The 15159-nt window shown below is 39.4% G+C and overlaps 1 protein-coding gene across 1 annotated transcript; it reads right to left on the reverse strand.

Annotated features, from left to right (window-relative positions):
* Positions 1-1612: 1612 nt before the first annotated feature.
* On the reverse strand, positions 1613-15129 carry rpgra (retinitis pigmentosa GTPase regulator a). Its single transcript, XM_039818302.1, has 15 exons — positions 15008-15129; positions 14214-14351; positions 13776-13901; positions 13586-13678; positions 13012-13074; positions 12743-12901; positions 12473-12622; positions 12220-12378; positions 11347-11502; positions 11099-11223; positions 10670-10876; positions 9315-9831; positions 9125-9204; positions 1935-5350; positions 1613-1766 (listed from the first exon to the last, which is right to left on the reverse strand). Exons 2-15 carry the CDS (start codon positions 14242-14244, stop codon positions 1613-1615), a joined length of 5436 nt encoding a protein of 1811 aa, XP_039674236.1. The 5' UTR covers positions 14245-14351; positions 15008-15129.
* Positions 15130-15159: the final 30 nt, after the last annotated feature.

Consider the following 15159-nt stretch of genomic DNA (forward strand, 5'->3'; position numbering starts at 1 on the left):
GAATCGCTTGAATGTAACGGACGTTCATTATTGTAAAAAAGTTGCGCAATAAAGCTTCAAATGTTGTTTACACAGACTTACACTCATAGCTGGTGTTCTTTTTGAGTATGTATTTATATTTTTAATAGTTTCTTTTTTAAAGGTTTTAGCATCTAAAAGCATTGATTCCTACCCAAACACATAGTACACAGTATGTAATTACTGCAGGGATTTTGTCACCATAAAGGTAGTGAATAGCACATTTTGGTGCAGAATGTAAAATCTGAACATTTGACTGCTGCAGTACGTTTTGAGGTCGCAAAGGCATTTCATCATCTTAACCATAGACAAAAATGATGTAACAGTATGTGGGCAGAAACAAGTCACTCTCTCAGCAATATAAATACATTTATGACACCATGAAGAACAAAATCAAACAATTTACTAATAAATTGGCTCAAATTATGTCACTTGAGTCAGTCAGCATTAGGTAAAGACTACAAGTTTGAAAATGAAAAAAACAACAGGGGGTGTGGAGTTAGAAAGAAATGAGGTTACCAGACCTCTGTAGCCCTCTCCTATTTCTGCTTGAGGCTAGCGGCTCGATGCTACATTAGCCGCTATTAGCATAACATACATGAATCTCAGACGGAATGATCAGCGGCCAGGTTGTATTGTGGGAAATGAGGGCGCCTGCAGGTTTTGACAAGGAAGAAGAATGTGTGGAATAAAAAAAAAGAATGATTTTTTTTTTTTTTTAAACAGTCTTGTATTGTCTGACAATGTTACAAGTGCAATGTCAAATGAGTGGAGTACTCTTCTAAAAACACATAAATGAGCCACTCTTGGCTCCTTCATATGATGAACGTGGGCATTGTAGTTTATTTTGAGTCAATCCCACATACACCACTCTGCTGCTGTCAATACTTACTATAATCGATCAATTAAATCATTTGTGACAAAAGAACATTTAAAAATGTATGTCTTGTGTCGGAATGAATGGGCTTTGTGCTGTGTGCCACATACAAAGTGAGGAATTTGTAAAGTATTGAGAGACGGACTAATGCATTGTTGGTTTTGGTCTTATTAAGACAGACAGCCTACACTTTGGTTGAGTCTTACTCACGGTGAGCAGGTCATACTGCAGGACATTAGTGGTACTGAGTCTGTGTCCCTTCAGTTAAGCACTAGTGCTTGTAGAATAGAATAGAATATCTTTATTGTCATTGTAACAGATACAACGGAATTAAGTGCAGTCCTTGTCAGTGCCAAACATCTATGAGGTATATGCCTAAATAAATACATAAATAAAAAATGCTACTGCAAACATATTGTATTAATGCTAAAAACACATGGGAGACACACTCATACAGGCATTCAAACATTGCACATAGCCCTATTGAGATAGATCAGTGGTGGGAACTATACTTGAGCAGCATTATTCAATGCACTTACGGCTGTTGGATAAAAGTTGTTTTGTGGTCTGTTTGTTCTCGATTTCATGGACCTGTATCTCCTGCCTGACGGCAGTAGTTGGAGCAGTGTGTGACCGGGGTGGGATGAGTCCTGTAGGATGGTTTGGGCCTTTTTGAGGCAGCGGGGGCTGTGAAGTTCTTCCAGTTATACATGAACTTCACTGCAGGTCGAGGTACTGAGGTAGAACGTTGTTCCAGAACTGCTGAGAGTCATCTTGTTTCTTCACTCCAGCACTCTGCTTTGTCCTCGGTGCTGGTTTGGGTGCTGGTTTGGGTGCTGGTTTGGGTGCTTCTTTCTGTTGTTTGTCTTTTCTGTCAGGAGGCATCTTCTGTATGTTTTTTGTTTTTGATGATTTGACCTTTTCCTCCTCCTCTTCTTCTTCTTCTTCTTCTTCTTCTTCTTCTTCTTCTTCTTCTTCTTCTTCCTCCTCATATATTTCTTCCTTCTCCTCCTCCTCCTCCTCCTCCTCTCCTTCTTCCTCCTCTCCTTCTTCTTCCTTCTCCTCCTCTTCTCCCTCCTCTTCTTTACCTACTTCGTTAGCTTCTTCCTCGCTCTCCTCATCTTCATTTCCCTCAGAATCTTTCTTTCCTTTAGGTTGTTTCTGTTTTGTTTCTTCTCTCTGATTTTTGAGTCTTCCCTCTATTTTTGGTTTAATCTTTGTTTCATTCTCCTCTTCCTCCCCACCTCCTTCCTCCTCCTCCTCATCACTCTCTTCCATCTCCTTTTTATTAGCCACAATACTTTCCTCTTTTCTCTTTATTTTTTTCTCCTCCTCACCTTCACTCTCTTCCTCTTCTTCTCCTTCCTCCTCTGCTACCTCCTCCTCACCCTCTTCCTCTTCTTCTTCTTCCTCCTCTGTAATCTCCTTATCCTCTTCTTCCTCCTCCTCCGCACCCTCTTCTTCCTCCTCCTCTCCTACCTCCTCCTTACTCTCTTCTTCCTCCTCCTCTCCTACCTCCTCCTTACTCTCTTCTTCCTCCTCCTCTCCTACCTCCTCCTTACTCTCTTCTTCCTCCTCCTCTCCTACCTCCTCCTTACTCTCTTCTTCCTCCTCCTCTCCTTCCTCCTCCTTACTCTCTTCTTCTTCCTCCTCTCCTACCTCCTCCTTACTCTCTTCTTCTTCCTCCTCTCCTACCTCCTCCATACTCTCTTCTTCTTCCTCCTCTCCTACCTCCTCCTTACTCTCTTCTTCTTCCTCCTCTCCTACCTCCTCCATACTCTCTTCTTCTTCCTCCTCTCCTACCTCCTCCTTACTCTCTTCTTCTTCCTCCTCACCCTCTTGTTCCTCCTCTGCAGTCTCGTCCTCAGCTTCCCCCTCATCTAAAGACACTTCTTCCTCACCCTCTTCACCCTCCTCCTCATTTTCTTTATCACTCTTTTCATCTTGCTCTTCCTCATCTTCATCGGGCTCACTGTCTTCCTCTTCCTCATTTTCAACACTCACTTCATCCTGTTCCTCATCTTCCTCCCCTTCACTATCATCTGTTTCTTCATCTTCTTCTGAGTCTTTCTCAGTGGAATCTTTTTCTTCCTCCATTTCACCCTCTTCCTCTGCATCAACCTCACTTTTTTCTTCTTCAGAGTCCGACTCTGCAGTGTCACCTTCGTCTCTGTCCTCCTCCTCTGACTCTTTGCTCCTGCTGCTCCCCGACTCTTGGCCACTTTCATCATCGTCATCCTCACTCAACTCACTTTCTTCTTCTTCAGAGTCCGACTCTGCAGTGTCACCTCCGTCTCTGTCCTCCTCCTCTGACTCTTTGCTCCTGCTGCTCCCTGACTCTTGGCCACTTTCATCATCTTCATCCTCACTCACCTCACTTTCTTCCTCTTCTTCTTTATTCTCTTCCTCACTTTCACTTCCCTCCTCTGCTTCCTCACTTACCTCAGACTCACTTCCTCCTCCACCTGTTTCCTCACTGCTTTCTTCTTCCTCCTCTTCAGCCTCTGTGACATCACTCTTCTCACTACTTCCTTCCTCCTCACCATCTTCCTCTGCAAGTTCATTATCTTGCTCTTCCTCTCCATCTACAGAAACACTGTCTTTTTCCTCCTCTAAGTCATCGCTACTTTCACTTCCCTCCTCCTCATCTTCTTCTTTGCCTTCCACATGGCTTCCACTCTCTTCATTTGTCTTCTTTTCCTCATCTTCAGTATCTGTTTCTCCTCCCTTATGATCCTTGTAGGTTTTCTTATCTTCTTTATGTTCTTGCTGGGAAGTGTCTTCACTCCCGTCACTTTTCACCACCCCCTGTTGTGACTGAAGGGTATCATTACGTTCTTCTTGAACTACATTCTTCTTGACCTGAACATCTTTCTGTGTGTTTCCTTCTGCTGGATTTGACGCCTCTGTTGAAGAAAAATGTGACAATGTCGAGGAAAAGGAAGGTTGCATAACTGCACTCTGTTTTGTGAATTGCTTCACTCGACTGGGTGTTTTGGGTGGTGTAGAGGTAACTGTGTCACTGTCAGACTGGAAACCCCCTATGTTTGTCACTGCATCGCTAAGGCCTTTCATAGCTGTACCTGCTATTCCAACAACAGGAAGAAGAGCGGCTGCGGTACTGAGGATCTCCCCCCACATTGGCTTCTCTTCAGTCAGGCTCTGAGCATCCTCTCTATGTGTTTCAGAAACAAGCAGATCCCTATCAACAGGTTTGGGGCCTTGTGGGGATTTGGCACCACTGACAGGAATCACTTCTTTTCTCTGAGTGCTTTGAGAGGAGATGGGGTTACACAGAACTTCAATAGGTGCGGAAACTTCAGTCTGCTTACTCCTTGGCTTGGCCCTCGTAATATCTTCAGAGTCAGCTTCTCCTTTAACTCTGATTTCATCCCCTTCGTCTCCCCCTGGTTTTGTTTTTTCCTTCAGTTTAGATTCTTTTGCCTTCTTTTGGTCCTTTACTTCAGCACTGTCACCTTCAGGTATCTTCTGCTTATCTGCAGTTCTACCTTTCATTTTTTGAGCTTTGTTTAACTCATTTTCCACAACTTTTACTTTACTTTCACTTTTAACTGGAGTATTTCTTGCACCTTTACTTGGATTTTTGACTAGTGTGGATTTGACCTCTTTTGGTTTCCCTTTAACTTTCACAGGTATGGATTTCACACTTTGGGATTTCTTAGTATCAACCTGAGCAGGTGTGGAGGCGGGTGTGGTTTCTTTTTTCTTATTTTGACCTCTTCCCGGTGCTGATTCAACCTTGTGAAAATCTTTTGTTGGAGTCGATATGAATTGCTGTGACTCCCGTTGCATCTGGACTTCAACAGGTTTGGCGTCAATGGTTTCACTCTGGATCTCTTCATATTTTTCTACTGATAACGAACTTCCCCTCTGGACAGATATGCTGGTTGTTTCATTTCCTGTAGTGACCTTCATAACAGAAGATGTCTTGTCCAAAGCAGATGATTTATTTTCCTCCTGTTTCAGTGTCCCAATGAAGTTTTCTTTTAAAGCGCTGGCTTTCATATCCTCTTGGTTTATAATACTTTCTTTCACATTTCTGTTTCTTTTGTCATTTTCCTTCAGTGCAGCCGCCAGTCTCTGCTGTGTCGGTGTCTTCCGGACAGATTGTGGAGTTCTTGGACTTGATGCTAATAGTTTTGGTGATTCCAAATGGGAGGTTTTCTTTCGAGCTATTCCATCCTCATGAGTTTTGATTTTATTGGACTGCTTGGTGATGTTCTCTTTGCCTTTAGATGTAACCTTTTTAGATGTGTTTTTCAGACTCTTTAAGCTCTTCAGTGGCGATATTTCTTTCTTTAAAGAGCCTTTCAGGAGCTCTGTGGGTGAGGCCTTAAGAGAATTTTGTTCTGCCTTCCCATTGAACTGGAGCCGTTTGGCAAACAACTCTGCCTCTTTCGTAGTTCTTCTAAGAGCTCGGCCTTTCTTCTTTTCCTATAATAAATCACAAAGAAATAGGGATTTAGTCAGATGTAAAAAAATAAAATAAAAGTTGCAGAAAAAGGTCATATGCCTGATAATAGCATGTTATAGAAAAGGAAAGTTGGACCAGCACAGCAGCAGGCCTGCAATCAACATGGCTGATGTGTAGTTGTGGCATTTGATGTTTTATGTGTTTTACTGCCAAATGCATGTCGTCTCAAGCGGTTTCTATGATAACACTCAACACAGAATTAGAACTTGTTTGGAGATATGTTTCAGTAGTTTTTATTGGCGTATGTTATTCATTTAAAATCTTTTGAATAAAATTACAAATATACATATCAGTATGGTGGCAACAATACATAAAAAGGAAATATAATGCCAGTATAAAGTATATTTTGGATGCCATCATCATGTACAAATACATTTTTGTACAGTATAATTTGAAACATAATGTATATAGAAAAGTATATGGAAAACGATCACGATTTCTTTAAAGTATGTGTATGGTGGGCATAAAGAACACAATGTTAATAAAAAAAATCTGTCACCAGGTTTAAATACAGCTGTGTGTGGGAGGTAAAGGAAACCATGGTGACGATTGAGAGAATCCTTATTTTTCCATATGCACTGGAGATAAACAGATGGTGGTTAATTGGGGGTCAGTGCCAGTTGATATGAAAACAGACTGTCAGACTGTAATGAAGTACAACTACTTTGTTACCTTACTTAAGTAGAAATTTTAGGTATCTATACTTTACTGGATTAATTATTTTACAGCATACTTTTTACTTCTACTCCTTACATTTTCACATAATTATCTGTACTTTCTACTCCTTACATTTAAAAAAAGCCTCGTTACTCCTATTTCAGTTTGACTTGTCTTCATCCCGGCTCGTCATCGTTAAAAAATACACACACACAAAAAAAACCTATCCAGATAAATCGCGCCATCCGGATAGAGTGAATTTGATTGTGGTTGGATGAGAAGTATAAACATATACCATTCCGACACCCTATTGGTTTGTACGCTATCCATTACACCTGCCAAACCCGGTGCTAATACGGCACCGGTGCCTTAACGACCGTTATCTACCGGACCGAATAGCAACGCGGATTTTGGTGCCTTATTTAGGTGCCACTTAAATGCCTACGCTTCTCTCTGATGCTCTGAAAACGGACATTAGAGGGAACTGAAACATCGCCGCACGGGACGCTAGTTAACACTAGCTACACTCAACAGCAGGTAACGTTAGCCTACCGTTAGCTAGCAGCTGGAGTAAACACGGTTAAAATGCTGACAGCTAAACGGTGTAAAAGTGTGTCTGTATTTCACTGAGAGGATTGTAACACCAGACTGTAGCTACCGTTGTCTGAAAAACACAGACTCAGCCTGATTTTGACCCTGTGGCCTTTGCAATACACAAGCCGTTCTTTAATGTCGCCTTGTGCTCCTTTTTTTAAATTTAGATCAACTTTTAATTGTTTTATATTTTTGAACATACAGAACAGACAAATACAATTGAACAAGGTGCTTCCTTTTTTAAATTTATATATATAATAGAGATAGAGAGAAGAAATGTGTCACCTTTTTCAGCCCTTCTGAGTTTGCAGGTATGATTTTAATATAACATTATAGTCATCATTGTCTTTAGAAAAAGGTTTTTGTGGAGGTGGGGCGGGCTAAGCTTTTGTCCTTAATGGCATTTTATTCCCCTTACATTACTTTTACTTTTAAACTTTAAGTAGTTTTGAAACCAGTATATATATTATACTTTTACTTGAGTAAAAAGCTTGAGTTGATACTTCAACTTCTACAGAAGTCTTTTCAAACCCTAGTATCTATACTTCTACTTGAGGAATGAATGTGAATACTTTTGACACCTCTGACTGTCACAGCAGACTTCTAAATGCAAGTTCAATAACTGTCTCTCTTATCTCTTTAGAGATATTCAGTGTATTCATCTCTGTCACACAGTGTGAGCACAAGTAACTAAGTACATTTACTCAAGCAATGTACCAGTAAGTACAACATTGAGGTACCGGTACAGTACTGTAAGTACAATATTGAGGTACTTGTATTGAGTATTGAATTTTTCTGCTACTTTATATTACATTCCTGAGTGAAATATTACTTTAAACTTCACTTCATGTTTTAACACCTGAAGTTACTAGTTACTAGTATACTCAGATTTTACTTTAAAAACATATGAACAGTTTCTGACATATGATAAATCTTTCAGCACACAAAATCAGCTTATTTACTCATTTCAGTCAGTTAACTGAGTCCTTATAGCCTTATCTATAAATCTGCCAGTGCTGTAAGAATATTCCAATATGTTTTAATGCCAATGAACTTTCAAGTATTTTCTGAAATGTTATTTTTCACAATTCAAGTAAACTGCCTTATTTGTTCTTGTCTCAAGTTACAGAAATTCATTTTTAGAGCATTTTTTATGATTAAAATAGATATCCGTAATGTAACATTTTGTCACTTGTTTTAAGAAAATAAGGTTTGCAGGACTCAATTATATATATAATATATACAATATAAAGCACCATCAAGTTTTTGCCATGTTTTTTTTGTTGCATAATGACTACTTTACTTTTGATAATTTAAAGGTCCCATGGCATGAAAATTTCACTTTATGAGGTTTTTTAACATTAATATGAGTTCCCCCAGCCTGCCTATGGTCCCCCAGTGGCTAGAAATGGTGATAGGTGTAAACCGAGCCCTGGGTATCCTGCTCTGCCTTTGAGAAAATGAAAGCTCAGATGAGCCATTTTGGAATCTGCTTGTTATGAGGTCATAACAAGCAAGGTTACCTCCCCTTTCTCTGCTTTGCCCGCCCAGAGAATTTGGCCCACCCATGAGAGAGAGACATCATGGCTTTCAAACGAGCAAAGTGGCAGTTGGTCAAGGCCACACCCCCACCATCCACCTTGCCACTCCCACTCTCCTCCTCAATAGCTACAGACACAGAAATGGCACATCCTAAGGAAAGCTCATTGTAGGACTGGCTCTAGTGGCTGTAGTTCTGCACCAAAGCTGAATTTCGGGAAAGAGACTTCAGATACAGTATTAGGGGACCACTAAGGTCTATATAAAAGCATCCAAAGAGCACCATGTCATGGGACCTTTAAGTACATTTTATTGTTATAAAGTAAATTATAATTTTGAATGCAGGACTTTTACTTGTAAAGTAAAGATTACTAAGCACCACATGTTGCTCTTTGAAACACAACAATGCATTGTGCAATGCCTATGCATCATTGGCTGTGGAAATACTGATATGATGTGGCAAGATTCCTGCAAACTTTTCCAAAGCATTGTATGTGTATGTGTGTGTATCTGAGTGAGTGTTTGTGTATCTGAGGCTGGAGCCCAAACACATTTGTTGTTTCTCCTAATCTCTTTCCTAATCTCTTAATCTACTTTGAGGAGATTCATAATACACATTCTTGGGGGGGAAAAAACAAATTAATGTGAAAAATCAAAAGACTAAAACACTGAATTCAATTTCATATTTCACCTCAGTGTTATACCAAATGGAAAATGTCTCCACAGACACACACACAGACGCATACACATGCAGTATGTATGCTGAGCTATGCACATTTCCTGGAAAAGTCAGTGAGTGTTCAACATTGCTGCTTCCTGCTCTGGAGTGCACATAATCTAAACCACAACCAAGAAGCCTAAAGAGGAAAATAGCATTCAACTGACTCTGTGGACAATATATTGTATTTCTCTACTCTTTCAAAGTCAAACCAAACGTCTCTTACCACATTTGGCAAAAAGTCAGAGTCGACTCCTTTCTCCTCCAACTCTTCTATGACAATTTGGCTCTGAATAGTTTCTCTCTCTGAAAGAGATAAGGCAATGTCAGGATTAATTCAACAGCTGTACACTACAGTATCTAACGCAAGATCAAAACTCAGCTCAGCATTGGTTAAAATTATAGGTTGAAAATACCTGTTTGTGGCGAGGCAGGATGCTCTTCCTCACTGAGATGTTTCTTTGAAATATCACTGGAGGGTCTGGTGGGACTGCAGGGCTCTTTAGGTGATAGAGGAGCTTCTTCAATTAAGGCTTTTTTAGTGGTTCTATACATTCTTTTTTTTGCAGTCCGTTTAGGAGATACTGGGGTGTTATGTTTTGTTATGAACTTTGGTGACAGTAAGGGAGAAGGCAGCTCTTTGGATTTAGACTTAAAAGAAGCAGCTGTAGAGGATTTATTCTGAAAGGTGTTTGATGATTGAGAACGTGGGCTCGATGGCTTAGAGGGTAACACTGGAGATCTGGGGGAGAGTGGTGGGCTTAGTGTTGCTTCTGATTGTGGTTTGGGGGATGAGGAAGGAGTAGTAAAGTCCTTTGAGAGTGTTTTAGGGGTTGAGATATTTCTGGATCTTTGCCAGGAGGTGTTGAGGAAGTCAGAATTTAGACGTGGGAGGTTCTGAAACATCTTCCCAAACAGCTCCACAGAGCTTCCCTAAAAGACAGAAGAGGAAAAACAGCAAAAACATTACTGAGTAAAAAAGGTCTGAAACACATCTATGTTTCTATGGAGCCACCCCCCCTTACAGCAGAGCTACAACTTGGTGTAACACTGCTCCCTACTGGAGCTAAATGTGATTTCAATTATCTAAAGATGAGACAACAAACTTTCTGCAGGGTTCACCAAGTTCAGTTAAAGCCTGTTTAAGACCTTTTAATACCATACAGAATGCAATCTAATACCTGTTTCAAGATCTTGCTGGTTAAAGTGTGCAAATATAAATAAAAAAAACTTATAAAAAGTAGTTGAATTACTAGAATTATTTGTTATTATATCACATTTCTAAGTACTTCCCAGCAGTATATAACAACTATTCCCAATGATAAAATGTATTAAATGTATGTGACCTGGACCCAGATAAACAGCATAAATGAATGCATGGATTATCCAAATAAAAATGATGAATTAATTGAAGTCAATTTTAGAGCTGCAACTCGAGAAAATAATGGATAATGAAAATAATCGTTACTTGAAGCACTACATTAAGTCTTTGCTAAAATTGCCCATTATGAGACGATGAGCTTCATAAACACTGTAGCTAGCATGAGTGACAGTGTTTACTATAGGTCTGATGATTGGAACTCCACAAAAAGGATTAAACAGCCTCCTTCATGTACGATTTAGTATCACAACAATCCCTCTTTTAGTGTATATTTGTGTAACACCTATGTACACAGCTGCTAATGGTTGAAATTAGGAACTACTTAGTTTAAGAGGTCTTATAAGAACCTTGTTTACGCTAGTAAACAAGTTCCAAGGTGTAGGTTCTTACTTTATCTCTATGCCGGGCTCGAGCAGAGAGGGCCGAGAGTGGGACCAGTGGATTAGGATCAATCAAAGGGTCCAGCGGGATAATTTCTGTGTAAATTGGCTCCAAAACGTTCTCTGTGATTGTGACATCCTCTTCTGGCACCACTTCTTGGCTCTCTGGTGGTCTGGGTGTAGCCAGTACCAGCATGTGGTTACCACCACAGGACACCTAAACGTAAGAAAACACATGGACTCAATGTAGTTTATTGCTGTGTACCGTCTGCTCTCCCACTTTATACTCATTTACTTTCAGACATACAGGAAATACCACTTAAAAGGTGGGCTCCTAAAGCCAGAGATTTTGGGGGGTTACTGACATGCACACAGGTGGACCACCCTGAACTTGATGGACAACATCCTCCACCACCCTGAGCCCTTTCATCACACTTACTAATTGAACATTGTACTTGACAAAACGTGTGCAGAGTGTCGGGCTGAACTGGTTAATGAAGTTCTCCTCCCCTAAACCCAGTTTCCCATGACGACCATCACCAAATGTGTAGAGAAACCCACTTTCTGAGGGGGAGAACAACAAATGCATTAGATAAAGTTTGAAAGTTATGTTTGATTCTATTCAATACATAGAAATAAAAACAGGCAGTACTAGTTTGACCACAATGAGCTTAAACAATTGCTTACTTGTGATGACAGCGGTGTGGTTTTCTCCACAGGCGATATGTTTGATGCTGCTGTTACAAAAGTGCTCCAGTGGTTTTGGCAAATCAACTTCAAACAGAAATGTCCCATGGCCCAGCTGACCGTACTGACCTCTGCCAAACGTGTACATGTTCTCCTCTAACACAGCAAAACAGACACAATGAAACAGACTACTTTGATTAACAGAATACATTGTGTCAGAGTTCTCGTGCAGTATAATCCAAGTCTAATGCATCCAGGTGTATGCTCAGTACTTCCTAATACTTCCTATACCTAATAAACAGTCACACGCTAGCGCAGGCGCACTCCTTACTATGTAGTCGTCGGACTGCATGAGTTGTGTGGGAGTTTGTATACAGATGTTCTGTTCTGATATAGTTTTGCTGTTGTTAAATTCATCAAGAATTTTCTGCGTTTTTGGATTCTTTGTTCACCGTGGAGGCATGCGAGAAAACAATGTTTTATTAAAGAATTTAAGGTAACACTGGGTGAGTAATTGATATACAAATTATCATTTTGGGGGAGAAGTATTCCTTTAAAAAGCTGCATGTTAAAGCATCGGTGATACAAATTCAATAAAAAGGTCTGTCTGCACAATCAGTACTCGCACTTCTGATACTAATTATATTTTACTGATAATATACTTTTACTTAAGTAAAACTGTAAATGCAGTTTTACTTAAGTAAAACTGTAAATGCAGTTTTACTTGTAATGGAGTATTTTTACAAAGTATCTTTATATTTTTACAAAAGTAAAGGATCTGAATAACAGACTGTATTTCTAATATATGTCAAATATAAACAGTAAAACTTAAAAAAAGGTGTCAGTAGACATGTGTCTGTACTGTTGACCTACCTGTGAGTGCCACAGTGTGCTCCCCTCCACAGCACACTTGGGTGACACGACCCAGAATCCCTTGCACCCGCTGAGGGACTCTGTGATTGGCCAGCTGCTCCACCTGGAGACCAAGCCGTCCATTCGCACTCTCTCCAAACGTGTAGAGATCTCCATCCACTAAAACAAAGCGGGCACAACACTGGTATCTGAAGGTTGGGAAATGGACACTCAAACAGTCTCTTGTGCTGTGTTTGGTTGGACTGTGTTGTACCTGTGACAAATGCTGAGTGGTGGTACCCACAGGAGACCCATAGCACTGCTTCCCTAACATCCACCTCTCTGGGTTCTGCTGCAAACCCATCGTCCCCCAAACCAATCTGACCCACGGCGTTGTCTCCCCACATGAACAGTCTCCCGTCCTCTACCAATACACACAGAGTGTGGAAAATCAAACATCACACACACATACAGTTTGGACCTTGGCCAGAGCATCTTGGCTAACGGAGACACTCATCACGTTATTACTTGTCACTTCTTCCACCTGTTAAGGCAGCTGAGGTGTTGCATCCTGCAGAAAGCATTTTGATTGGTGCATGGTCACAGAAGGGATGCAGCAGGTGAAAGGATGTAGTGTTGTTGCAGTGGCCCAAACCGAGCTGCCCCTCCTGGTTACTGCCAGCAACAAACACACTACCCTGCCCTAAAGACAAAATCTAAATTAAATACAACTAATTTTGGTGTAAGGAAACATCTGTTATATATATATATATATATATATATATATATATATATATGTTGATATCATCTTACATGTGCAGATGATTGTGTGATCTCTCCCACAAGCTACAAGCTTCACATTCACAGACTTCAAGGCTGAAAGAAAAATACACAATTATAACTACTAAAAATGAAAATAAAATACCAAGAATAAAAGCCTCCTCAGTCTATATTTAGATTAGTTGACACTTTGATGTTGGAGTTAATTGACTTCATATACAGCTTGTGAATTCCTCCCAGGGATCAATAAACTTTTACCTTATCTCAACCTATAACAATAGATCATAATGCATTTGTTGATTATATTGTATATCTGAATCTGCAAAGTAACTAATTAAATTGTCAAATAAATGTGGTAATGTAAAAAGTAGATAGTATTTGCCTCGAATTGTAGTGAAGTAGAAGAATGATTTAGCAGAAAATGGAAACAAAAAGTATCAAGTAGCTTAAATGATAGTATAGTACAAAAACAATGTCAGCTTAGGCCCTCTCACTGCTTTCCTATTTTATCGACCAAGCGATTAAAGGATTAATCAAGAAAATAATTGGCATATTAATTAACAATGAAAATTAACATTATTTGCCATTTTAGTGTAAAGTAACTCACATTTCACAGAGGCAGGTTTGCTGGCAGCAGGCTTGAATCCAAGGCCCAGTTGGCCCCAAGTATTACCACCAAACATGAGCAGCCTGCCATTTTCTGCAGACATAAGAATCATTTGATTCTAAATTTTTTTTATTGTTGGACACACACAGTATCATTATTTATTATTAAAATGTGCATAGACTGTCTGCACCTGTGATGACAGCAGTGTGCTCTCCTCCACAAGATAGGTGTACCGGCTGATCATTCTTCAACCAGAATTTACTAGGCACATTGTCAGCAAAACTGCTCTTTCCAAATGTGAAGATGGCTCCTGTTTCTGAGAACAAAATGTGTGATTTATCTTTAAAACAGCCATTGATAGGAATAATAAACACTATGGACTTAAAGGCAACCCTTACTATTCTCTAACTTAACACCGGCTAAATCCCAACCTGCTGTCACATCTCAAGCCATTTAAGTAGCAGCCTGACAGAAATAGCAACAGGTCAACCACACACACACACACACACACACACACACACACATAACTTACAGTGTGTGGAAACTGTCAGTAGAATAGGCAAGTAAGTATACCATTCATAGAGATAAGTGCTATATATGCTGGTTAATGTGTAGAAAGTACTCTCACCGGGTATGTCCACATCGTCCTGTCCTGTCATCTCCACTGCTATCCCTCTCCCCTGCACCGTGTGGCTCGGTGCAGACTGACTGACAGATGGATTTAGGTAGACGTCAGAGAGGGTCAGGGGGGCAAGTTGACCTTTAGCTAATGGAAGTAAGTTATAGGTGAGGAATATTAAGATATGTAATTACTTAAGTATGACAATAAACACACACAATATATATATATATATATATATATATATACATATATATGTAATTACTTAAGTATGACAATAAACACACACACATATATATATATATATATATATATACATATATATATGTATATATACCGTTTTTATATATATACCGTTTTTATATATATGTATACATACCGTTTTTTTATTGACAAAATGCAGTTTACAAAAAATCAGGTAAGCAATGATAGCACGTGAACAAGTGCACAAACTTATGAAAAGAAAAAAAATAGAAACATACGAGGCAATACAAACGAGAAATAACAAATAAAAAAAAATATATAAAAAAGAAATAACAGACATTACAAACAACAACAAAAAAGTACAAGAAGACATACATTTACAGTTAGTCAGAGGTTTCAGGGGGAAAAAGCTCTACAGTTTCCACAATTTTAATACTTTTTTGTTATCCAACGTTCTGAGAGACTTCAGTAGAGATTTAAATTCTATGAGAAAAGGTACAAAATTAGGAGATGAGTTAGAAAATGTCTGCTTGTGAATATAGAATTTTGCATAGCCTACAGAATAACAAAATTAATTAGATACTCAAGAGCCCCATTACCTGAATTATCGTAGAAACAGATTATATCTTTAAGGTTAAAGGAGTAGATAAAGTTGGTGGGTTCAAAAAAGTAAGACTCCAAATCTGTCCAAAATCTGTCCACAATCGTAAGAGAATAATTACATCATCCATGGAGGAAGCCGAAGCCACGC

Source organism: Perca fluviatilis, chromosome 12 (assembly GCF_010015445.1).
Source record: "Perca fluviatilis chromosome 12, GENO_Pfluv_1.0, whole genome shotgun sequence".
Taxonomy (NCBI): Eukaryota; Metazoa; Chordata; class Actinopteri; order Perciformes; family Percidae; genus Perca; species Perca fluviatilis.